This window comes from Podarcis pityusensis (genome assembly GCF_964106645.2).
Source record: "Podarcis pityusensis genome assembly, chromosome: 13".
Classification (NCBI taxonomy): Eukaryota; Metazoa; Chordata; class Lepidosauria; order Squamata; family Lacertidae; genus Podarcis; species Podarcis pityusensis.
The window spans coordinates 25,734,773-25,760,817 of record NC_138038.1 but is presented as its reverse complement, the minus strand read 5'-3'; the positions used below and the strand labels follow the sequence as shown (position 1 = coordinate 25,760,817).

The window sequence follows — 26,045 nt, the reverse complement described above, 5'->3', positions numbered from 1 at the left end:
GCAATTTGACATGAATTTACTATCTAATGAGACTATCGATCCATAAAATGGAAGCAATGAAAGCAGTCACACAATCAATCAATCAGTAGTTGAACTGGGTTCCACACAGTCACAAAAACGAAAGAGCCACAAAAATGCAAAATAGATAGCAAAAACAGACAGACCTCAGCATAACACTCAAAACAGAAGTGTGGCACTCAAAACAGAGCATGTTCTACTTCTGAAAAAAGTTCGCAAACCGGAACACTTACTTCTGGGTTTGCAGTGTTTGGGTTCCAAGTTGTTTTGAGTACCAAGGCGTTTGAGAACCAAAGTACTACTGTAATGTGATAGCATGGGGGAAGCATCACAGGACCATTAATAAAGCAGAATAAATTTGCCACTAAAGCAGTGTTACTGTGCCAAACCCACGTTGCAGAATACACCGGCAACACAACACCCATCTGGAAGGGCTTGTAGTGTGTTAACCTTGTGGTTTTGTGCAGCTTGGTTGTGTTGCTTGTGTTTCTAAAAGGGAGGCGACTTTGAGAGCTGCGAGTGGCTAGTAAAGTGTGTTGCTTTTAAAGATATAAAATTGTGATATGGCCCCTTTGTGTTTCAGAGGTGATATGGGTCTAGCCAGCAGGTAATGATGACCCAGTGAAAGAGAGTAAGGGTGGGCAGGCCCATTGAAGTCTGGTGTGTCCCAGTTCTGTATTCCCCCTTCCAGCCCTGATCTCTCCATTCTTGTTTTCTCCTCCAGGGTACATCCCTAGCTACTTGGACAAAGATGAGCAGTGCGTTGTATGTGGAGACAAAGCCACGGGGTACCACTACCGATGTATTACCTGTGAAGGCTGCAAGGTAATGGAAACATGGGAAAGCCATCTGGCCCGAGCGGCTCACTAGAGGGTGAATTCTCTCCTTTGACTTGGTGCCTCTGCATGACCCCAGGCAGCTGCCAAGGACGGCACTGCCCAGGGCTTGGGTTTTTTGGGTGCTGCGACCGATGGGAAGCATTTTGGTCCTTTTCGCAGCAGGGGCCATAGGAAGGCTGTGGGTGAGCCTGGTGCTAAGTGAGGCAGGGGAAGGGTCTGGAAGGTTTGAGCCAAATGTGTGAGCAGCAGTCGCTCAGAATTTCTGGGCCAAGCTTCACTGAGATATATAGAAGGATAAACTAGAGAGTGAAAAAGGAATTGATATGTCTTGGCAAACTGCAGTGTGGAATGGCTAAAGCCAGATTTTTACAGTGATGGGAGCTAGACAAATTAATATTTTCTGTGGTCTCTGGTTACATTTCTTAATTTGTTGACTCTTCTTCTGTTCCACATTTACCTTACTGATCTGTCAGCCTCCCCCACTGCCATCACCCTCCCCCAGGATTCTTTTCACCGCCTCTGTTGTGCTCTTTCTCCAAGGGACTTGGAGTGGGGCCTGTGTGGGGGTTTCCCAGCTGTCTCCTCACCAGGTTAGGCTGGCAGGTAATGATTTTTGCCCTGTGCATTTTATAGATGTGTAGGTGTTTGAACCTGCATCTCCTAGGTCTAGGGCCAACTACCTAGCTGCCACCACACCACAGTAATGACCGTATGTCACTAGCATGCTTGGGGCTGCATAGGACACAGTCGTGATAAACTTTTCTGCCCAAAGTGTCTGCAAGTCAGTACAGTCGTACCTTGGATCCCGAACGCTTTGCGAGTCGAATGTTTTGGCTCCCGAATGCCGCAAACCCGGAAGTGAGTGTTCTGGTTTGCAAATGTTCTTTGGAACGCGAATGTCTGATGCGACTTCCGATTGGCTGCAGGAGCTTCCTGCAGCCAATCAGAAGCTGTGCCTTGGTTTCTGAATGTTTTGGAAGTCGAACAGACTTCCGGAAACAGATTCCATTCGACTTCCGAGGTACCACTGTATTAGGTGGACAAAACCAGAAGATTTGGAAGTAGAGAGCATGGATTCACAAAATAAGTGGGGATGGGGTAGAGTAGAATTAAAAGGCCCTTGAGGGACAGGTGAGATGTGCCTGTGGAGTGGATCTGGAAGGACTTTACTGGAGGAGAGGACCTTGACAGAACAGAGAGGGTTGTTGCTGCAGGCAGAGTGCTCAGATTAATCAAAGGCAGGGAGATGGGAGAATGAGCCCAAGGGGCCTGGTTAAGAACAACCCAGCAGTTTTGGGAAAATTCAAATGGCACCCCACATTCCATAAATGCAACTCACCATGGCATCCTTTTGCGCAAGCCTCATTGCGGTGGGCAAGAATGCTGCCATTTATTTTGTTTTTTGTACAGCAGAACTTTCTGGTGGATTGTGTGCCTCAAGGGTCAGTTCCTATGTAATGCCAGTGTGGTGCAGTGGTTAGCGTGCTGTGCTAGGTCTGTGAAGACACCGGCTCAATGTCTCCCCCTCCTCCCAATCCACAGTGCCCACTGGGTGACATTGGATCAGTCATACCCTCTCAGCCTGACCCACCTCACCATTGGTTGGTGAGAAGACAACATATGTGTCTATGTAGGGGAGAGACATGCTTGCTAGCTTGAGCTCGTTGGAAGAAAGCCAGGTTACGAGTGTAGCTTAATTTAATGAAATACGTGCACGTCTCGCTCAGCTGCCCTTAATGGTGTCTAAAACCTATGAACTGAGGTGGCCGCTTTGCTGTATGTACCTTGTGGGAGTGTCAACTCCAGTTGGCAAAAGAACTTGTGAGAAAAGGAGCAGCATATGGAGGAAGGAAACAGCAAAGAGAACGGGAAAATAGAATCCACACTGAGAAATTGAAGGAGGTTGTGCCAAAAAAAGAGAGCGAGCGAGCGGGGAGAGTACTGTTTCTTCTGTAGTATTGACTTCCAGGCATTACTTTTGAGTGCTGATCTTGAGATTTCCCAGCGCAACATGTGGTTTTCCCAGGCGAGAGATTTGTTTTATTGCACTGTATTAACGTCAGTTTTGTGGTGCTGATTATGACTTAGTTAGTACTGTTTGCAAAGAGGCACCCCTCATTCCAATGCCCCCCTCCTCTCATGTTCTCGGCACATGGCGAGCCTTCCTGGGTGATCTAAGGTCACTGGGCACTGGGGGGGGGGGTCTTAAAAGGGCACCAATGGCAGGGTAGAAGATTCTGGGGTTAATATAATAGCATGGCTGGATAACCAGTCATGCTGGGCCCCTAATGAGGGAGGACACGTTTTAGGACCAAACTTAAGTACGGTAAGTGTGTGTTTAGCAAATGAATAAATCACTCCCACTTGCCTATATGTAATAATAATGATGATGATGATGATAATAATAATAATAATAATAATAATAATAATAATAATTCTATTATTTATACCCCGCCCATCTGTCTGGGTTTCCCAGTGTGCAAATGAGTGTGCATTGGAGGGCGGGGTTAAAACCTCCCCCTCAACTCGGCTGCTTTAAATCCTTTCTCCCCAGCTCACTTCCACTATTGAACCCAGGCAGACAGGAAATAGCTTGGAAACAGTTGAGTGCAATAGTTTCCAATTAGTGGAACGTGACCAACAAACTGCTGCGCCCTGACCTAAAGTGGGTCTCTTGCCAGAAGCAGTCCCCCTGCCCCCCCCCCGCACACACATTCTTCTTTGAGAGAGAGGAAAGAAAGAGAGGACAACAAAACTAAACAAAAAGAGAAAAGGAAAGGCATGCATGTGCAGTAAAAGCCGGCAGAGACAGCTCAAGACCTCTCTGTTCCTGAAGTGGAACATTCAAACGACAGAGATTTGAGCTGCCCCTGATTCTTACCTCAGAATCTACTGACTACCTCAGATTGCCAGCCCTGGGTGCAGGACGGAGTGCAAGATGGGGTGCTCCTGGCTTTGAAAGAAGTTGAAAAACTAGTGGCAGCTTTGAGTCGCCGTTAAAGGTTGTACAGTGGTACCTCGGGTTACATACGCTTCAGGTTACATATGCTTCAGGCTACAGACTCTGCTAACCCAGAAATAGTACCTCAGGTTAAGAACTTTGCTTCAGGATGAGAACAGAAATTGTGCTCCGGTGGCAGCAGGAGGCCCCATTAGCTAAAGTGGTGCTTCAGGTTAAGAACAGTTTCAGGTTAAGAACGGACCTCCAGAACCAGTTAAGTACTTAACCCGAGGTACCACTGTATAGAGAGAGAGCTAGCAGATCCAACCCATGAGGCACAACCTGCTGAGACGTTCTCCAACATACACCTAGACAGAAATGAATGGGAGCTGTAGGAGAGCACAATAGGGGGTGGAAAACACCCTTGTCAATTGTGCCCCATGTTGATGAATGGGAGGCCTTTGGGGCAGCCCCAGGACTTGTAGCTTAGAACCACAGAAGAAGAACATGGGAGCGCACCACCTCAACTTCTGCAATAGAAAATCACCCATTTGCCTGATGGACTTGCATTTCTAAGATGCAAGCCCTAATACACTTGGCATTGGTGGTTAGAATGGGCAGGAGTCCCGTTTGATGTTGGAAGTGCCAATAGGGCTGTACCCCGTTGGTTAGAAAACAGGAGCCAAGTGGGTGGCTTGAAAAACGGAAGGCGCTCCTTCCTTCTCAGGACTGCCTGGTTCTGATTCCGCTCTTCCCCTCTGCAGGGCTTTTTCCGGCGGACCATCCAGAAGAATCTGCACCCGACATACTCCTGCAAGTACGATGCCTCCTGCGTCATCGACAAGATCACTCGCAACCAGTGCCAGCTTTGCCGATTCAAGAAGTGCATTGCCGTTGGCATGGCCATGGACTGTAAGGGCATTGCGCCCGCTATGGAGGGATGCGAGGGTTGGGGAAGACGAGGGAGGGAGCGGTTGCAACCGGGGATCCCATCACGGAAATAAATGTAGCCAAGGATGTGGGAGCAGGGAGGTGGCATGCGGCTTGTTCCAACATAGAGTTGTGGGGGACCATCTATTAATCCCAATGTAATTGGGGCCGTTGTTGCGGCATGAGAACCCCACGGGCCGGAGTAAGCGGCCTCAGAATTCCGTAGGCTGTCACAGGAGCCGGCCAATCAAATGGCTTCTTGTGAGGCCATTCAGCGCATTGGTTAGCGGGCTGCAGGATGCGACGGGCGCTTCACAGAGTTCTGATTGGCTGTGTGTGAGGCCCCACTGCCCACTCATGCCTCTCCATTCTTCGCGCCCCCTAGTGGTGCTGGATGACTCCAAGAGGGTAGCCAAGCGGAAGCTGATTGAAGAGAACCGGGAGAGGCGGCGCAAGGAAGAGATGATGAAATCCCTTCAGCACAGGCCGGAGCCAACCACGGAGGAGTGGGAGCTGATCCACATCGCCACTGAAGCGCACCGCAGCACCAACGCCCAAGGCAGCCACTGGAAGCAGAAGCGGAAATTCCTGGTAAATAGTGGAGGCGGGTGCGGCAGGCAGAGTCTTAACCAGGGGTTGCATGTCTTAACCAGGGGTTGCATGTCTTAACCAGGGGTTGCATGATCCTGCACAATCTCTTCTTCTTATTCCTTGCTTTCTTTTTGGATTAACATTTCCTGGCTCTTCTTCCCCGGTTTCTGAGCGTCCATATCTTCCCCCCAACCTTTGCGTTCTCGCGCACAGACATTGTGAAAATCTGGCAGAATAAAGGGTGCCAAATGAGCAGATAACAACAGGTATATCTTGTTTTGCATCAGGGCTGGGTTACGTGTCTGTGTGTGCCTGCAAAGTCCATGTAGCTTTGCTTAACACTTTCCTTTACTTTGGGTTTTGTTCTTATTCTACCATGCGTAAGCTAGGTTCTGTAGAGAACAGGAAGTAGCATGGTTACTACCTAGGGAGCTAGCCATGCCTACGGGCCACTTCTCCTGCATGTCTTCCTAATCCTGTGGAAACAAATGCACAATTTTATGCTACGCAAATGGTTTAACACAAGCTGGAAGCACACATGTGGCCCAAGGTATGCTTGTGTTCTACCCGGCTTGTTATTTGCTACAGTGGCATACTTTGCATATACCGCTAAACCGTGGCTTTGTGCTTCATGAGGAACCCTGCAGCTTTCCCTGCTTTGGTCATGCTGCTGCAATGCTACTGGGACCAAGCCATGGTTTGAGTTCGTATTACATCCGAACCCAGGCTTATGGTTTGTCTCGCTCCAGACAAAGCACAAGCTTCGCAAGCCTGGGTGTGGACATAACACTATAACCGAAGTCAAGATGTTTTTGAGAAAACACCAACTTCCATGCAGTCTTCCAGGTTAAAAAACTATTACTATTACTAGTTATTGCTTGTACCCCCACCCATCTGGCTGGGTTGCCCCAGCCACTCTGAGCGGCTTCCAGCAGAATATAAAGAACACACGCTACACTCTCCTTCATACCTAAAGTAATACTAATAAAACCTGTGCATAGAGATCTAGCATGCCAGGAAGAAGGGTCTAGCCTGGCCTTTTCTTACATGCTTACAAAAATAAATGAATGCTGGATCGTTCAACTGTGTGGTCTCCTATTAATAGGGCAGAGAAGCAGGTTTCCCTTATTATTATTATTATTATTATTATTATTATTATTATTATTATTTCAACTAGGCCTTATTCACAACTGAATTTTGCTGTCTCGCAGCCACATAGTATCATATAATTTTCCCCTTCTTTTTTTAAAAACCACACTTTGATTAACATTCAATAGGCCCACAAGAGCCAGACAGTGGCATTTTTACCATGAAGTACCAGTTCACGGGTGGCGCTGTGGGTAAAACCTCAGTGCCTAGGGCTTGCTGATCGCATGGTTGGCGGTTCGAATCTCCGCGGCGGGGTGAGCTCCCGTCTTTTGGTCCCAGCTCCTGCCCACCTAGCAGTTCGAAAGCACCCCTAAGTGCAAGTAGATAAATAGGTACCGCTTTATAGCGGGAAGGTAAATGCCATTTCCGTGTGCTGCGCTGGTGCTGGCTCGCCAGATGCAGCTTCGTCACGCTGGCCACGTGACCCGGAAGTGTCTCTGGACAGCACTGGCCCCCGGCCTCTTAAGTGAGATGGGCGCACAACCCTAGAGTCGGACACGACTGGCCCGTATGGGCAGGGGTACCTTTACCTTTACCTGTTCATCACCCCAGATTACTATTTTTGTTTAAAACGCAGTTTTGCAGTGCAACCCTAGGCATGCCTGTTCAGACGTAAGCCCCCCTCCTAAGAGGATGTCTTCTAAGAGAGAGCGTACAGAATTGCAGTAATACATGTATTTTAAACTTTTTACTTTTAAACCTCTTTTAAAATTGTTTAATAGCCTGTATTTTTATTTGAGCTAATTTTTTGGTGGCTAGGGTTATTTCCCTTCAGCAGGTCAATACACACACGCGCGCGCGCGCACACACACAAATATGTGTGCAGGTATACAGTCATACCTCGGCTCCCAAACGCCTTGGGAGTCTAACGTTTCGGCTCTCGAATGATCGAAAACCAGAAGTGAGTGTTCTGGTTTTCAAACGTTCTCTAGGAAGCCAAATGTCCAATAGGGCTTCTGCAGCTTCCAGCTGGCCGCAGAAGCTTCCTGCAGTCAATCAGAAGCCGCACTTTGGAAGTCGGATGTTTCAGAAGTTGGACGGACTTCCGGAACAGATTCTGTTCGACTTCCGAGGTACGACTGTATATCTGTAGTATAAAACCATACACAGTGGTGCACACTCCAGCCAAATTTCCGATAAACGGTTTTGAAGCCCCTTCTATTTCAGAAGGATATATGTAGGCATGTGCTAAACCCTCTAATTGAAATTGATTGGATTTAAAACTGCTTAACATTGGTGGTGCCCACTCTGAACAAAACGCATCGGTTTGCTTTTCCAGACTGCCATATGCATTAAATTTGACCTTTTTTTTTAATGTGGTGAGATTCTAACCCATGCTTAGACTTAGCACTGGTAGTAAGCTCGGAAGTCAAAACATATGGCAATAAAATCCAAGATCTCAATAGTTTTAATTAAATAAAGGTTTCTCCTCCTCCCACAGCTTTAGCAAATGATTCAGGCCCTACAGAGGGACCTTTGAAGGGTTAAAGTGATTGAGCAAAGGGACACAGCTGTGACCTCTCAGCTCCCTCCAAGGGCAGATGGGCCGGAAACCCCCCAACCCAGCCCCCTCCCTTCCCCCTTGCCTTACAGAGTAGGGATTGCTGGTGTGGGGTGCCCTCTTCTGGCCACAGTCAGCTAGTGCCAGGGCAGGTCAGGACATAGAGGTCAAGGGAAGTGGGGCTTGAGGGGAGGGGGAGAAAGGAAATCAGAGGCCAGCAAGCAGGGTGGCTCTTGGAGAAACATTTCTCTCTCATAGTCCTTCTTCTCCCCACCACCAGGGAATTGGAAAAATCCCATACAGTATTTTGGTACTGAATTGAATGTACAAACATTATGCAAAATGATACAGTTGTTCAAATCTTTATTTTTTATTTCTTAATGCTTATTGTTATAAGATGCTTGTTATAATGAAAACCAATAAAAATATTCACACACACACACACACACACACACTCCTAAGCTTTGCAATGACAGACAAACACGTTCCTAAATTAAGCTACAGTTTTGAAATTCAGTCTGGGCAATGGTCTGAAAGCAACACAAGTGCAGTTTTAGGTGTTCTCTTAAGGAACGGGGGAAACAAACTGCAAACCTCATTTAAGTTCTGCAAAGGAAGAACAGGAGAGAAGTGTGGCGGGTTCCAATGCACCATTTTTACTGGTAAAAAAAACCCCCACACACCATAAAAGCTTCCCCAGCTCCCACATGGGTGGGTCACAGGCTCTAGCATGCCCTTAATGTTGATTAATGTCCTGCATTAAAAACAGAAGGGGTGCCTTGCTCCAGAAACAGGCTGCACCCACTCAGCAGGGGCAACAGAACTTCAGGTGTCCTAGAGGATAATTGGAGGAATCCTTCAAGGGGAAGACGCCTGCAGGCCCTTGTGACAACAGGCGCTTAAGGTGCAAAGCAATTCTGTCTCCTCCCCGATTGCATTCTTTACCCCCTCGCTCCATACAAGTAAGTGGAGCGTGTTTTTCATTTACAGTGAACGCTCGGGTTGCGAACGTGATTCGTGCAGGATGCATGGTCACAATCCGCAGCGTTCGCAACCCACAGCAGTGCGTCTGTGCACGCACAGGTTGCGATTTGGTGCTTCTGCGCATGCGCGACCACTGAAACCCGGAAGTAACCTGTTCCAGTACTTTTGGGTTTTGGCAGGTCTGTAACCCAAAAAAATGCAACCTGAAGCGTCTGTAACCTGAGGTATGACTGTACTTGCATGGACTAGGGTAAATCAGGAAAATATTCATGGGGACAGAACACAATTTTGTCCAGCGTAGACCCCCATTTTCCACTTGAGGAGTTCTTCTCTGTCCCCCCATCCCCCAGCAGAGAGACAACAGATTGCAAAGCAGGAGAAGCCAAAATGAATTTTAACAATACAGGAAAGTAGTTTGAGATTGCCTTAAACTAGAAATTGATCAACCTTTCGCAACTACCTTTCCTGTAAAAATTAATGAAAACCAAGCCATATTATAATTCACAGTTCTTTTGAATGCACGTTTTCACAAAATACACAACTTGTATGCGTTTCGCTGCAAAATAATCATTTCTGGGTGCGTTTTGGTACTTCTTTTGAGCCAAGAACTGCATCGCAAAATCTAGGGAAGCACGGAAACCTTAAAAATCGCTGCATTCTGATCCTCCCCCTCATCCTGGAAGTGCGAATAATTTAAAAATGAGGGCTGGATGAAATCCTGGAGCTTCCCTACCTTCAACACATGAGGCTGTGGCTTGCTCCAGATCTTGTCAGCACTGTTGACAGAGCCCCAAAGTGAAATGTGCACTGACTCAGTGAGAGACATCAAGGTTATTCACTTTGAAAATGAAGCAGCAACTTGGTGGGAAACTGTGGGTTTTGGTGTGAGATACAGCAGTGAGCTTTTTTGTGTTGACGGACAGATTTGTAACCCAGAGAAACTTTTCTGGGCACTAGCATAATCTAGCACACGCTACTACAGCCTGTTCTAGAGGATGCAATAGAATGCTTCTTTCAAATCTAATTTCAGCAGGGCAGGGGACCCTGTGGTTGCCTATGGGTGCCAGGTTGTTGCTATGCTAAAGTCTACCTTGCAAAGTTTTATGTTGCCAGGGTTGTGCGTCCTTCAGAACCAGAACGGACAGTTCAACAAGAGGGAATTGCCTAATGGTACCATGTGCCTTAAAAAGAAGGCCGTGTTTCAATGTGTTTTTCCCATTAGTTCCCGGCAAGCCGCACATGCAGCACTCATCAACAGAAGATTCAGAACGCGTAGTTCTTCCTGTTGCAAAAGTAGAATCGGATTCTGGTGGTTTTTGAGACTGGAAGGTGGATTCGCCCCAAACTTTTGTTCTGCAGAGTCATGATTCTGCCTCTCTTCTCGCCCCACTCACAGCCCGAAGATATCGGTCAGTCACCTATGGCCTCCATGCCCGATGGGGACAAAGTGGACTTGGAGGCGTTCAGTGAGTTTACGAAGATCATCACCCCCGCCATCACCCGTGTGGTGGATTTTGCCAAAAAACTGCCCATGTTTTCAGAGGTAAGCGAGGTGGGTGGGTAGATTCCATCAGAGGGTTGGGGAGAAAGGAGTTTGGTGATAATCTCTTGAACATGCAGAGATCACAGGTCTTCCCATTACACTGATTAGTAAGGGGAAAGCCACAGGTGTGGAGCTAGCTTCTTGCTTCCTCCCACCATAATAATCTCCATGGTTTGCCACCAGAAGGAAATATTAAGGGGCAGATAGAGAGGTATGATGGGGTGCAAGCAAGCTTGTTACTGATTTGTCCAGTCAGACTGAGGTGCTGATGACGGGTAGGCCCAAACCAAAAGTGACAGACAATTTTCATGACCGCCTCTGTCAGTGTCAGAAGGTGCTCTGTTCTTTCAGCAACCTTTCATAAATCAAAATGAAAAGGAAGTGTTGGTTCGGAATGCATTGACTTGGAATGGGCTTCCTGATTAGCTAGGATCACCTAAGTGACCAGTCTAGGTACTCTAAAATAGCTTGATTTGGTCTCTGTAATGTAAGCCGAGCATCTAGAAAAACCAGATTGGTTGTGTAGCATCATGATGGCATTGTGGCCACTATGTGATTCCTGGTTAGCTGGGATCACTTAACGAAGGTAAAAACCCTAAAAGGGAAAAATGGCTGTGAAGCTGTAATGTATTGGGCGACTAATGGCTGCAAAATGATGAACATTCTCAGAGGTAGGAGTTCGTTTCAAGAAACATTTCAGGATAGCTGTGTACATTCCAATTCCCACCCACCCAAACCATGCATATAATAAACCTGTAACTTGGAATACCTCTTCATGCAGCTGATGATATGGTCCGTAGTCCACAAAAACTTGTGCCACAGGAAGTGTACTAAGGTGTCACAAGACTCTTCTTCCTTCAGACAAATGGCTTTTGAAGAGAGCTGCCAAGTTCTTACCCTCTCCCAAGCGATTCCTGATTTCCCGCTGCTCCTCACCCTGCTTTGATTCATGCCCAGACTCTGGCCTTTCTCCTTCCATGATCTCTCCTTAGTGCACCTTTCCTTTTCTCCTCATAAACCCTCCTCGCTTTGCTCCTTTGTTGGGGGCAGTGGAAACATACTAACTCCAGGGAGTCTGGAGCAAGGAGTGCAAAGGGCCCTCTTCTCTGTGAAGCACAGCCCTAGTAAGCCGGCTGCCACTGACCGCCATGCCTCTCCCTGCCCACAGCTGCCTTGTGAGGACCAGATCATCCTTCTGAAGGGCTGCTGCATGGAGATCATGTCGCTGCGGGCGGCTGTGCGCTATGACCCCGAGAGCGAGACGCTGACGCTAAGTGGTGAGATGGCCGTCAAGCGGGAGCAGCTGAAGAACGGCGGCCTGGGCGTGGTGTCGGACGCCATCTTTGATCTGGGCAAGTCCCTCTCTGCCTTCAACCTGGACGACACCGAAGTGGCGCTGCTCCAGGCTGTGCTGCTCATGTCCTCAGGTACAGGATTCGGGATATACGCGGCCACCCCATCTGGCCCATAGCACCCCCAATCTGCTCACTCTCAGCCATCAGGTGGGGAGGGTGGGAGCCTTTTCTTGGAGCCAATCAGAGGCTTTTCTCAAGCCTAATTTTGGCGGGTTTGTTGGATGGGGTCACAGCTGGGAGGGGGGGAAGAATGAATCCTCCACATATGCTGCAGCACTGCCAAAAATATAGAATTTTGGCTTTTTAAGAAGCCCATTCAACCACTCCAATTGAAGGGTTGGGGGTTTTTTAGCCGAATTGCTACACTGGGCTTGGGAGGATTGGAGCTGGTTGCAGCTGGAGGGGGAAGGGTTAACGCCTTCCTTGTGCCATGTGACCCACTGAACCCGCCCCCTGCTGCTGTTAAACTTGGGGGAAACCCTTACTGCCTGCTCCAATAGTAGGTTCCTCCAAGCCTAATTACAGCACATGGTGCTGTTTGTGTGAGTGCAGAAGGGGAAGGAAGGGTTAATCTTCCCTTCTGCAGCAGCAGTCCCCATGAAGATCTGGCAGTGAGGCTTGGGAAAAAGTCGAAATGCTTCTCCACCCCCACCCCAAGACTAACTGCTGGCTGTGGGAGGGAGGAGAGTAAAACTCTGCAGGCGACTGTGTGTGTTGCATGTATGGATATGAAGTGGTGAGCATGCCTGCTTTGCCAAAACCTCCTTTTTGCCTTGATCACACCTGCTGCTTGACTAGAAGGTTGGTCCAGTAGGAATCTGGGCTTCCGCCCCAGGAGGGTTCCCCGCTTCTTGTCTGTGTTGACTCGCAGCAGCTGGGCAGGGTTTTGGACAGGCATCTGCCTAGAAATGATGGGGATGAAACCCCAAGGCCTTTTTGCATGCAGAACACATCCTCTGCCGCTGTCTGAGCCCTTCCCTTAAAAGGCATAGACTTGGGCCCACCTATGAACATAGATGCCTGAGCCGCTACGGCAGGGCATATGTGGCATTTTGAATGGGGTGTATTTGGGTATTGGGCAGGTCAGTGCAGGCATGGAGGAACAAGGAAAGGGGTGAAATAGTAGAGAATATGATAACCACTCAATGGGTTTGCCAGGAGGAGCGTAATTCAGCCACCTCTGAGGTCAATTAAATTGGTCTTGGAGCCAGTGGGTGTTAAGAAGGTGGGTTCAGGATCATTAATTGCAGGTGGGGTGCACTGAGCGGCCAGCTTGAATGTAGGGTTGCAGTTGGTCGGACAGTGTCATTTCACTTTTACAGTATTTTCCATGTATAAGACGCCCCCTACTTTTGGGGACCCCACATTTAGAAAATGGGCATATGCACTATCTGTGTATACAACGCCCTCAGATTTTTAACCTTATTTTAAAGTAAAAAAACCCTAGTCTTATACACGGAAAAGTACGGTAATTTGTATACCGCCTTTCTATATTACTATACACAAGGCGGTTTTCAGCAGCAAAATATACAACAGAGAACGCATACGTTACATGATCTGATCCAATACTACAAAATCATAATAAGACATAACTTTAAAATGGAACAACTTATATCAAATAATAAAGTAATACTCGGTGATCTATTAGAACAGTAAAATGAACTCTCGAAACATCAGCAAATAATAATTAAACAGAAATTCACTCTTGACCATTGCAGTTTGTAACTACAAACTATGATCAACAAAAATAACTGCAAGTCACAGTGCCTAAAATACCACAAGGTGTACAAAACCATGTAAAAGGATCAAACTGAGAAGCAAAGGCACCCGGTTGGCTTCCTTGGACTTGCGTTCCTAACCTGAGATTTGGCTGGAGGAGCTGGCTGTTGAGTTGCCTGTAAGGAGCCACACTGGAATCCAGAGCCGGGATGGAAATTTCCAGCTCAGGGCCAGATTCGGGCCCGGCAAAAGCAAGCATACAGTGCGCAGTAAAATTCTGGAGCTCATTGGCCCTAAGGTGGCATTACAGCCAGCAGCTCAAACGTCTTTAGCCAGGGTGTGACATTTGTGGAGGACAAGCCGACATCTCTGTCAAAGGCATGTATGCACTCTGAATACAAGGCACTGGGGGTCCCAAGTGGGAGGAGGCTGCTGGGCTCATGCTCTGCTTGTGTGCTGCTTGCCATCAACATCTCGGGAGCCACTGTGGGGAAGTGGGAGGCTGGGCTAGGCAGGGCCTGGCGCCGCGGGCACCCTTCTCACGCCCTCTCTGTTCCCCCCTTTGCAGACCGCAGCGGGCTGATCTGCGTCGACAAGATTGAGAAATGCCAAGAGACATACCTGCTGGCATTTGAACACTACATCAACTATCGCAAACACAACATTCCCCACTTCTGGCCCAAGCTCCTCATGAAGGTGACCGACCTGCGCATGATTGGAGCTTGCCACGCAAGCCGCTTCCTGCACATGAAGGTGGAATGCCCCACGGAGCTCTTCCCCCCGCTCTTCCTCGAGGTCTTTGAGGATCAGGAAGTCTAAGGGGGGAAGGGGGGCAGACAGGGTGGCGTGGGAGAATTGGGGAGATGGGGCAGTTTGGGACTGGGGCGATGTCTGGACTTCTGGGCCGCGGGGCCCCCACCCCCAACCTCATCACCTCGGACACAACAGATTTTCTTTTTTGTTTGTTCTGTTTTGTTGTTTTCATTTTTCTTTTTTGTTTTGTTTTGTTTTTTCTAAATATTGCACGTCAGCGTCAGTAAATCACATGGAAGGGGAGGCAAGGCATCGTGGATGGGGGTCGGGCCACCAAAAAAAAGGTCGAAACTATACAACAACAACAACAAAAGAACCTTCGTTATACGGTAGACTTGTGCAGCAGCCAATACTTTTTTTTTTGTCTAGGCAGACAAACACAAAAAAATTAAGTGGGCAATATGTTTCTCACTCAGCCCCTGTTTATCTTTCTTCCTCCAATACCCTTTTCTCCCAAAGCTGTCTTTCCAGGGTGAGACATCTGTCTTAAAATTTTTGACACAATGTTAAGGAAATTAATCCATATTTTACTCCCCCCCCCAAAAAAAACCCCCCACCTCTTTGCCCTTCTCCTCATTCAGTAGCAGTTCCCCTAGCCCTGACAGCACTGGAACGAGTCAGCACCTCTTCTTTTGCCCTGATCAAACCTCTCTCGTTTAAACGGACTTGATTACCAATATATATAAATATATATATGTTTCTTTTGCACATAACAGTCCCAGGAAACGTCAGAGTGTGTTTGGTTGTTATATTCTTTTTCTTCTTCTTTTTTTTCTTTTAGAACTCTTAGCATTTAGTTACCCTCCCCAGGAGGCTAAAATATAAAATGCACTTTTTTTGTAAAAGAAATAAAAGATTTTTTTAAAAAAAAAGTTAAGAAAAGGAGCCGAGAGAGAGAGAGAGTGAGAGACAGAGAGAAATCCTATTAAATTATTGGAGGTCGGGTGGGGAGGGGACATTGCTGCAGGTGGTTTGGCAAAACACAGGCGATTAAGGAAAGACAAGAAAGAAACCCCAAATTGAGGCTTAAGGTCCGCACGGGAAGGACAAATGCACTTTGGAAATAGGCAAAGGCTCCCCCTCTCCACTCCTCCCCCTAGTGGGAAAAACAGGTGATTGAATAAGAGATCTATTATATTTTGCTTCGAATCGCACTGCAGGGCTGAACCGAAGAGGTGCCTGCTTTGCGTTCCAGTGCTGAGGGGGGGTCCAGGACACACCTCTGCCTTCCTCCCTGCCCCTGAAACTCACCCCCCCACCCCGCCCTAGGCTTCAGCCAATCTACCTCCATGTTGGGCAAGGTGGGCTGGTCTAACGTGGCCCCGCCCAGTCTTACACTGCCCCTCCCCAAGCTGAAAGTCCGCATGCAACGTTCCCACCGGGCTTCGGAAGGGCCCTTGCTCGTTCTTTTGCACACGCTTTCCCGCGCCGCGTGGCGGTACACTTCTTGCTGCACTATAATAACCTTGCTGCCCTCCCTTACGCGCTCTGCTCTCTGGGGAAGTGGCGAGCCCGGGAGCCCGGCTCCTCAGCCCTCCGAGAGAGCCAAGTAAGGGTTGAGTCCTTTTCCCCCCTTTCTCTTTATTCGTCGTCGTTTTTGGGGGGTGTTTTGTTTTGTTTTGTTTTGCAAATGGCACTTATCAATACAGGAGAAAGGACGGCATCCCTGCAGAGGTAGCAGCGTTCCTTCCGCCACCCAGACACCTACAGGCCACTCTACTAGCATTAACAGATCTGGAGGGTTCCTAACCGAACGGGGGAAGGTGCCAAGTGTTTGGGTTTTTTTGCCCGCCACTTAAAGATTTTCCCCGCCCCGTAGCGTTCCCCCGCCCCGTACACTCTTCAACCTTCAGGGCTGCTGTAGCACAGGTGAACTCATGCCCAGGGAAGGGTGGCAGGGCTGTGGGGAAAGGCCTTTCAAACTGGCTTCTCTGGGGCAGGGACATGGGGATAGCATTGCCTGATCCAATCTAGTTCCCGCCCCCTTTCAGAGGGGCGTTGGGTCACCCCATCTTCTGGTGCGCTTATACCTCCTAACCACCCAGGGTGGTCGTGCCAGCCAACCCTTCACGCCATGGGCAGAACCAGGCCCCCTTCACCTCAGGAGGCAACAACCAGGTGGGAGGAAGCCCAGCTGGAAACCTGGGCGGATTTTGGAAAAAAAAGAATTGGCCAAGCTGGCGCGAGGAACGCAAAAAAGGAACGCCTCAGGTTTCCGGTCTGGGTCTTGCCTCCGTCTGCCATTTTGACCTTCTTTCCTCCTCCTCCTCCTCCTTCTTCATTTTAGCATTCTGCTTCTCTGTTTATTCCTGGTTTTTCGGCGAATGGGCAGGTCCTCTGAAGACCTGGGCAGCAGATAGTCTCAAAGGAGCATCGCTTTGAGGAGGGAGGACAGAGCGTAGCAGTGCTAGGGCCAGGCTTCCCTCCCACTCCCCAAAGCAGACTTACCAGCCAGTTCCCATTGCCATAGCCACACCCACCCACCCAGGGCCTTTCACACAGCTCTCCTGCCTCTGGGTTGGCAGGGGGCAAGGGGGCAGCAGTTGGAGCTTCGGGGGCCGGATTCAGCCCTGGAACTTCCAGTTGCTGATCCCAGTTGCTCTACAGATTGGGAGAAGTGTTGTTGTTTTTTTTAAGGAGAAAAAAAAAAGACTACCAGCTTCCCGCTTTCTTCTTCCTGTTTGTTTTCTGCCCTTAATGCAAACCAGACTGTGATCCCCTTATTTTGGCACTTAATGCTGTTAATGGGTCAGAACTCTTGCCTGAGCCACATAATTCTGTGATACATCCATCTCTTTGTAATCTGTCAGCCAATCCTCCCTCTCTCTTTCTCCCCCACTTTTTTTTGCAACTGTAATATTGGGGGAGTGGGGGGGGGAGATTGATAATCTTTTTCTTTGTCCCCCCCCCACTCTCCCCTTCCTTTTCTTTCTCTCCTCTGTCACTTGGTTTCCGTTGGAAAAAAACAAAACCCTTTACCTCTTACCTCATTCAAGACGCCGTGGGGAACGTTTTTTAACGCGATGGGTTGGGTGCATGTCAGATGTACCATTTTGAAGGTTCAGGGGCGGCGCATGGAGAAACACAGCTCCAGTTTAAGCTAATATACAGAAAAAAATATATATATAAGTATGTATAATTTTTTTTTTAATTAAGAAGATAAAATCTTTGTACGGGTCTGTTCACATAAAAGGAAAAAAAGAAAAGAAAAAATCACGCAAACGAAATTGGGGTTGGAAGAAAAAAAAGTAGTCTTTTTGTTTTGTTTTGTTTTAATCACCTATAAAGATGTGGGATATGTTTGGGGGAGGGGGGGCGCGTTGCTGCTGAGCCGATGGTATTGAATAGAGCTTAGAGTTCCAGGTTGCCGCCACAGCATGGCTGGTGATCTTAGAGGGCTGTGACTGGTCCATACAGACATAGGGACTTGGCATAGGACACAGGTCATCAGGAATCCCAGTTCTCAGAAAGAAAGCCAATTCCTAGCCGATTACGGCTGCAAAGATAAGCTTGGAAAACCTGGCGAAATATCTCGGAGTGGGGCTAAGTGGAATTTCTCGTGAGGAGGGTAGGAGAGCACAAGGCTCCATTGCAGAAGCGGAATACATTATGCAAAATAAGCACACATAATGCAGTTTTGCTCAATTATTCGGCTTTTCTTAGCACAGCACCCAGCTATTCTCGATGTGGGATTTAGACGTCCATTTGTTTTTAAAGCGCAGAGTAAACACAGTCCTAGTTGTATTCCCATCAACTGTCTCCCCAGGGGAATTGCAGCTGTGTCTATTGAAATTGTTTATCTTGGGGGCGTGCAGTTGCCAAATTCTTGGCCCGGAAGATGTGAGTTAATCTGTTGAAATGCGGGGTGGGGGCCCTCTGGTGGTCGGCTTCTTGGGAGTCAAAACATCTCCTAGTCCCTCACAGAGACTGGGACAGTCTTGCCCGAACCACCCACGAAGCCTAATGCCCATGCAATAATAATTAGAAAAGTATCCAAAGACGAGGGACTCCACAACCTGGTTAGCTGACTTTTTAGCCTGCCGTCTTCTCCTTGTACTTAAATTGCGACATAAAACTTCCTGTCCCCTGTGTGTGCACATACACAGAACAGCCCTATAAATAGAAGCTTAGATTCCTTCATGCTCAGTCTTGCCTGTCCACAAAAGACACTGAGAAGCAGCCAGCGCACATGAATAACTTAACTCTGCCCCTTCTTGCTGCAGACCCAGTAATTCTGCTCCTCCCCGATTTCCGCTCCACTAATTTTTAAAACCTGTTGTGACCCCCCCAGACAACCAATCCTGCAAGCCTGTTATAAGCAAGCATTACAGAGGTCTTTTCGCACTTAAAACACTTCCCTTCTTGCATTAATATCTGTACCTTGCAGTGAGCTTAAGAACGCTCTGCGTGTGTTTGTAGGTGTGTGTGTGCACCTGTCTGTCTGTCTGTCTGTCTGTCTGTCCCAAAACCTTTATGCAATTAAAGCTGCAGTCCTATGCAATTTACCCAGGATTAAGTCCCACTGAAACCGCCTGGACTTTCTGCTTAGTAAACACGCATAGGATTGATCTACTGGGCTCTGATCCTCTCTCAAAGGCTTCGGAGGAAGTCACAGTATCTCTGGAGCTTCTGAACAGGGAACCAAGAATCCATCTTATGAACATAGGAATCTGCCTTATACAAAGTCAGCCCTTTGCTCCATCTAATCCAGGCTTGCCCTAGCCTTACTAACGGCAGCCTTCCCAAGGCATCAAGAGAGGTCTTATCCAGATTTTGTACCCAGCGAAACACAATGCAGATCTGTGAAGAGTCTACTAGCAGTTTGGGTCCCCCCCTCCCCACGAATCAGACTATGACTGGAGCAGCAACAGCAAGGGCGTAGGCCAGATTGCCCATCAAAATCCCACCCCATTTCCCTGCAAAAGAAGGGGGAGGGGAAGACCCATGGTCCTATTGCTGGAGGCGACAGGGGTTGGACCTCCTTCCTGCAAGCATACTCTCTGCCCCTGAGCTATCAGCCTTCCTCCATAAGAGAACATTTGGCTGAGTTCCAACCAGAAGCCGCCAGTGTGCGTCTTTGGCAGGTTTTTAAAGGCTGCGCAAAACACGCATGCAGCCATACCCACCCACGAATCTCTATACCCAGCTTCCTCTCCCCTTGATATTGCATCCTTTCAAACGCTCAAGAATTCCATGAATGGTTACTCCTTAATCTGTTTTCCTGCTATGCAAGAAATCCTTCAGAGGGGCAGAATTAGAACACTCTGGACTCTCCTCTCCCCGCTCTTTTTGCATCCTTCCTCCCTGCATGGAGCTGTCCTCTTTCTCTCCCTCCGTCAGAATTCTCTACCAGCAGAAAGGGATGAATGGGATGGCAAGAAAAGCTCTGCTGTCTGGTCATGAATGAGCTGCAACAGCCGTTTCCACTGAACTGGATCTCGCTTCATAAACTGGGGGCCCATCAGTCCATCAATTGCACCCAATGCTCCACTGATGATGCTTCCTTACTCGCACCCTCCTGCCTCCTTCTTTCATTTTACCACGCATCCTCCAGAAAAAAACAAAACACGAAGCTTCCTCATGCTTAGTCACATCTACTCTGGCAACCAGCAGCTCTCCAAAGCTTCAGGCAGGAGTCTTCGCTACCAGAGATCCTTCCGTTGGAAACATGGGGAGATGAACCTTCATATGTTTGACATGGAGATCTGCCACTGATCCGCAGCCCTTCCCCAACTCAAACTTGATTTTCTTTTCCTTCAAAAATTAAATGAAGTCTGTATTACTGTAATGGTCAGTATTTCAAACCCAGAGCCTAAGGAGTGCAACAGATGTTTTCGCACATGTCTCAAAATGTTTGGTCTGGAACCTAGTCCCCCTAGGCCATTGAATGGCCTTCGAATGGATTTCCATCTCCATTGAAATGGGGGAAGGTGGCAAATGGAGCCCCCAACAGGGAGGTATTTTTCAGTATCTTCAGAGATTCCGATGATTGGCTGGCAGCCAGGCCCTGATCCTACATTCCTGATAAAGCTCAGAACGTGCTAAGAAAGCTGCAACTTTCATGAAGTTTTCTGCAACATATTCTGATAAAGGTGGGTTATTACTCCCACCCACTCCTGTCCCATTTCAAAACCATTCTAGCACCATGGCCAGAAGCCGCATCTCCCAGTCTGTTGAAAAAGTATGTCTTTTCTTGGGCTTCATGCATCCTCATCAGTTGATGACTACGACAAAAAGCAATGGCTTGTTTTTGTGAATTGGTTACCACCAAGTAGAATATTCATGTCGCCTTGTCAATGATGCTTTTTCCTGAGTGAGCTGACACACTCGGCATCAAGTCGACATCGTGCATGTGTGAAACGCTCCTTGGGCTGGGGATTAACGAGAAATGAACATGGTTCATGGAGATTTTGCTTACACACACACACACACACACACACACACACTGCTTTGTTCCAGTGTTGGCTGTAGTGGAAAACCTTTTAACGTTTAACCTGAGACAGAAGTGTGTGTAATGTTTAAACAACTATAAAGATATGCCTGGTTAATTGGGCAGCAGAATTACTATTATTATTAAAACATTTTCAATACAAGTACTGATAGAATTTGCAAATAGGAAGCTCCCTGTTAGCAGGTATTCCTTTTCTCTCTCTCACTTGGGTAGGAATATATGTTCCAATATGGGGTCTGCTGTTGTATCCCTAAAAACTTCTTGCTCCAGAAATAATTGCTCCCATGGTCAATCACACATATGGGATCATCTGCACCTGTGTAGAGCAGCATTTTGGAAACTTACAGAGTTTCATGTAGTGTTCTAGCCCCTGCACTCAAAAGCAGGGAAACCCCTTATGCTACCACTGACCTGAGGGCAGGGAGAACACTTTCTTCCCTCAGTTATTTCTCTTCAGCCTATTCCTCTTATTTTTCCACATTTCCAACCCCCCCCCCAAAAAAAAATCAATGTAATCGGTAGACTAATCAACTGAAGTGCAAGTGAATGAATTCAGTTTCTCGGGTTGTAGCCCCGTGTACATTTCAGACTGTTCTTTTCCAAGTGGCCCAACCCAAATGCCCTCAAAAATGGTTTGCACTGCAACTCCCACAATCCCAAGCCAGCAGACACTCCAAACAATGACCCCTCTTTTAAAGCCACCTTAAACTCTCTGATAAATTTGCCACCAGACATAACTCTCGCAGCGTCTAGAGAGGAAACAGGAGTGTGTAACATTTGCAAACATTTCCCCACAATTCATCATATTGGAAATGGGAGTTTTACTGCTGCCGTTGTGTTTGCTTAAAGCACACACACAAAAACAGACAGACAAACACAGGGCTGCTGCTTACGAGTGTTGTTGCTGTTGTTTGCAAAAATGATCTGCAGTATTTTGAGAGTCACAAGTGCTCTTAGGTTTCTCTTCAGTATGCAGCTACAGTGACCACATGCAAAAAGACCTTGGGTAGGAAAGGAAATTTTAGCCACAGCTTTTCCCACCCCACCAAAACAAAGCAAAACTCTTCAGTGCAGCTATTAAAGGTAACAGATGCCCTCTCGTCCATTGCATCTGTTCCACCCTACATGCAGCAGCAACACTACTGTTTCCATGTAAGGACACACACACACATGCACAGTGCGCTCAGAACTTGTTTTTTTGGCATCAGAACTGCCATTTTGCTAGCCGTGCTCCCAGCTCCAGCCTTCAGTTTTGTGATTCTGGAGGTTAACATCCCTTCTGCTTTACCTTTTGCACGCAGGCGGAAATTCCAGCCAAAAGCATGCATTGGAAGACTTGGCACTTTCTGCTGTTTTGCTGCTCCGTTATCAATCTTGAAAGCGTAACAAATCAAGATTTTTTGGATCCCTGGTTCATCTTCTGTGGTCAAGCCTAAATCACCCAAGTATACAGAAAAGCAAGTGACAAGTAGCTGCTCTTTCATCAATTTATTCACCAATCTACCTCCTCCATTTGGAAGAAAAGTCCCTCTACCCACCACTTCCTGAATGAGTGTGTGTGTGTTAGGGTCTGGTAGGAGGCAGCCCGTGACCCCCTTCTATGGGAGGGGCTGCGTTCAACAAAAATGGCTTCCGTACAGGTTCATATCTGTTGTGCACCCTCCGGAAGTGCTCCGGAGGAGACCAAAGGCTGCCTTCCCTGCTGCCACCAGCACTTCACCAGGCAGGGCAGCAGAATGGGCATTCAGCTGCCATGGGGCTCTGCAGAGATCGCCTTGAGTCTTGAGCAAGCTTTGAATGCCATACGAGGGCCGTCCATTGGCACAAATCCTTCCTGTTTATTCATGTGGGAGCATTATTACCCTAACTCTGTGTGGCACGCTTGTGTGTATGTGTGTCCCAAGTACATTAGGGCAGGATATGGCTGTGTGTGTTGTGTGAGCCCAGATGTGTCCGTTTGTATGCACTGGGCTAGATATCTGAACATGTACTTGAGAGGTGTGTGCATGTAAATAAATGCCCAAGCTTGGGAGTGGCGTGTGTATGCAACTCGTGTGTGTGTGGTTGTGTGCGCGCTGAGAGAGTATCCTGATTTTCCATATGTATTCTGATTTTCTGTTGGGGGTGTGAACATGACTAGCATACATTTCTCCCCCCTATGTTGTGGGAACCGTGTGTGTGTGTATGTGTGTGTTTGCACACATTCAAGTATACCTCTTGCACATTTCTCCTTTCCGTTGCCCATCTGTGATTTCTGGCCCTGGACTATGTGCCCTCATCCCTTGGATCCCATATTCCTGCCATGTGGGTTGACTGCAGCCAAGTGTGTGTGTGCATTCAGGGGGTTGCGAGTGCCAGGGCTCTGGTCTTTTCCGATGGTATGTTTGGAACAATTGTGACAGGCAGCGAGGTCTGTTTTCCAGGGTGCTCAAAAGGTGACTGCGAGTTGCTTCTGTGTTCAAGTCCCTGGTTGTCTGGTTTGTATGTTTTTTGCCTAAGGCTTGCTTCCTATCCTGTGTGAGCATCAAAACAACCTCTGTACTTCTTCTTAAAACACTCCTGTCGTTTCCCCCTCACCTCCTCCACCTGATCTCACTTGTTTACCACCTCCTCAGAGGGGCTGAAGCACTTGCTATTCACCATTCCAGCTCTATGCCATCTTGACCCCGTCAGCCCCCCCTGCCCCTCATCCCCCTTCTTTCTGGAGGCCTTAATGCTATTCCTTTACCAGCCAGCAGGGGCGCACTTTCATACATCAAGCTGTGTATAGTCTGGTCTGTATCCTGTAAATCTTGTAAATATTTTATATATATAGCCCGTCTAGGCAAAGATCTCTATGTCTATGGAGGCGTGACGGGGAGCCTGTTTGCTCTCGTGTCAACAAGCCTGCAAAAGCAGCTAAAGACACCCCTGATTATCAGGAAGGGAGAAGGGGGCAGGGTATTAATTCTTCATTGCCTTATACCAAATAATGAAGTTTCCTTGCAAAGTAATATTTTGATCTCCCCAACACTTACTGCGCATATCCAGCTGCAGGAACTGGGAAACTACACACCGGGGGTGGGTGTGTGTGGATTTTAGAGTCCTGAGAAAATAATGGTCGACATCCGTTCTGTCTTGGAGCAGAATCCCGGTGCAAATGTCTATGTTGGGGGTGGGGGGTGTGTGCACATGTGCTCGATTGCACCTATAATGTGTGTGTGTGTATATATATATATACATATACATATACATATATATATAAATATAGTTCTATTAACCGTGTGTTACTAAACATGCGCAGATTCCCTATGCATACAAAGCGTTAACCCCCCCCTGTGCACTTTGCACGATCTCGTGCCACGCAACACACATGCACAAACTGCTGCCCGTAACACCCCCCCCCCCCCCAAAAAATAATAATTTTGGTTTGGGTAGGGGGAAGAGATAACAGCCATCCATCTTTTAGCCCAGTGGACTCCCCTTCATTCATTCTCCTCTTCTGCTGATGGGGATCTCTACCCCTTTGAGGCTCCAAGAGGCACTGCTCCTCTTGGAAGCAGACATTTGTGACTTCTGCATAGCCCCTGGTGCTGTAACCCTGCTGTAGTTGGGTTTTACCTGCTCAGCAGCCTGGACTCATTTGGGTGACCTGTTTGACTACCTTCATCGCTTTGAATAACTTGGCAAACTAGCCGTGTCCCATCGGTCTTTTCCTTTAAGAATGCCCTGTCTCAAGCCCTTGAACATTTAAAGACGAGTGAGTGATTTAACACCATCTTTTGTGGCGGGGAGAGATGAAAGACAGCTGTTTCCCAAACCTGGGTCTCCAGCTGTTTTGGGACTACAATTCCCATCATCCCTGACCACTCGTCTTGCTAGCTAAGGGGTGATGGGAGTTGTAGTCCAAAAACAGCTGGAGACCCAAGTTTGGGAAACGCTGACCTAACACCTAGTTCATTCTCATATATATATATATATATATATATATATATATATGCACTCATCATTTGTTTGCCAGTGGCAAGAGGGGAGATCTGCATGCGAATGAACAATCTCAGATTATCCCTATAGCTACAACTCTCCCGTCACTTGACCCCAGTTCAAACTTTGTCTGCGGACTCAATCCACACACACAGTTAAGCCAGCCAACTCATCCAGCGGTTCCCCAGAAAGGAGAAAAAAGGGGGCAGGTACACCCAGACTCCTTCAGGGGGGTTACTCAGGTCTTGAGGCAGTGGCATGGTAGCCAAAGAAAACCTTTCCACCCTGGGCATCTCCTTGGCTCTAGCTATTGAGGCCAATCTCTGGGCGAGGCAAGCGTCCCTCTGTAAGAACAACCAGTGTCGCTGACATCAGTGACCCCCCCTCAAAAAATGCCTCTGAAAGGGAAGTAGATAGCTTTTGCATACTTAAGTTTAAAAGGTGATGGGTGGAATCTGCACATTTTGAGTTTGTACCAGGGATATATGCAAGGCACCCCCATCTAAATGGGAGTTCTCTGAAGTTTCTGCAGTGCACCAAAACTCCCTACAGAGGGCATCACGAAACATCTCGTTATGGCTGCTGGGGCAAGATGGCGCTTGTGCCTCAACCCAACTCTTGGAGGAAGAGAACTCAGGGTTCATCCCATCTCATAACACCCAGTCCCCCTCAGGTGCCACTCATATACCATCATGCCAGTCCTTCCCTATCTTGCCAGGGGAAAGCAGCAAACAGCGCGGCTGCCCTCCTACTCCTCTGGCGGCTGCCAGGCTGCATCTCTGCTGATGGATGTCCAACCAGTCTTGAGAAGCTCAAGGCCTTTGTAGCAGGAGGTTTTGCTCCTCCAGGGGAGTAACACCCCACCATCATGTCCTCTGCCTCCCAGGCACTTGACGACTGTGACAATTTGTGGGGTTAGGAGCCAGTTTTCCCCACACCAGAGGCCTATTCAAGGGGGGAGGAGGAGAGACAAGACTTTTCCTGTACCACTTCTCAGTATTCCTTTTGTCAAGTACATACCTCATATAGTTCCTGCCGATGGTACCCTACGGATCTTTTCTGCGCCTCCCCCGGCCCCACCGGATTCTCATTAGTTCTGCAAGGATATTAACTCCAGGAGTTGCAATGACAGATTCAGACAAGAAGGTTTAGGGAGGAGAGGAAGTGAGTTTCCATTAAAGGGGGCACCCCCTCATATACTATGCATTGTGGTTTCCCCCCCTCGCAGTCTAGAGCAGGGAAAGAAAC

General features: G+C 47.9%; 1 protein-coding gene across 1 annotated transcript in view; it reads left to right on the top strand.

Annotated features, from left to right (window-relative positions):
• Nucleotides 1-24,221, top strand: part of THRA (thyroid hormone receptor alpha) — a 122,287-nt gene extending 98,066 nt beyond the window's left edge. The window contains exons 4-9 of the mRNA XM_080978352.1: nt 743-843; nt 4,563-4,710; nt 5,114-5,319; nt 10,350-10,496; nt 11,665-11,923; nt 14,139-24,221. Coding sequence (XP_080834478.1) covers nt 743-843; nt 4,563-4,710; nt 5,114-5,319; nt 10,350-10,496; nt 11,665-11,923; nt 14,139-14,389 — 1,112 coding nt within the window. The 3' untranslated portion in view covers nt 14,390-24,221. The remainder of the gene's footprint in view (nt 1-742; nt 844-4,562; nt 4,711-5,113; nt 5,320-10,349; nt 10,497-11,664; nt 11,924-14,138) is intronic.
• Nucleotides 24,222-26,045: the final 1,824 nt, after the last annotated feature.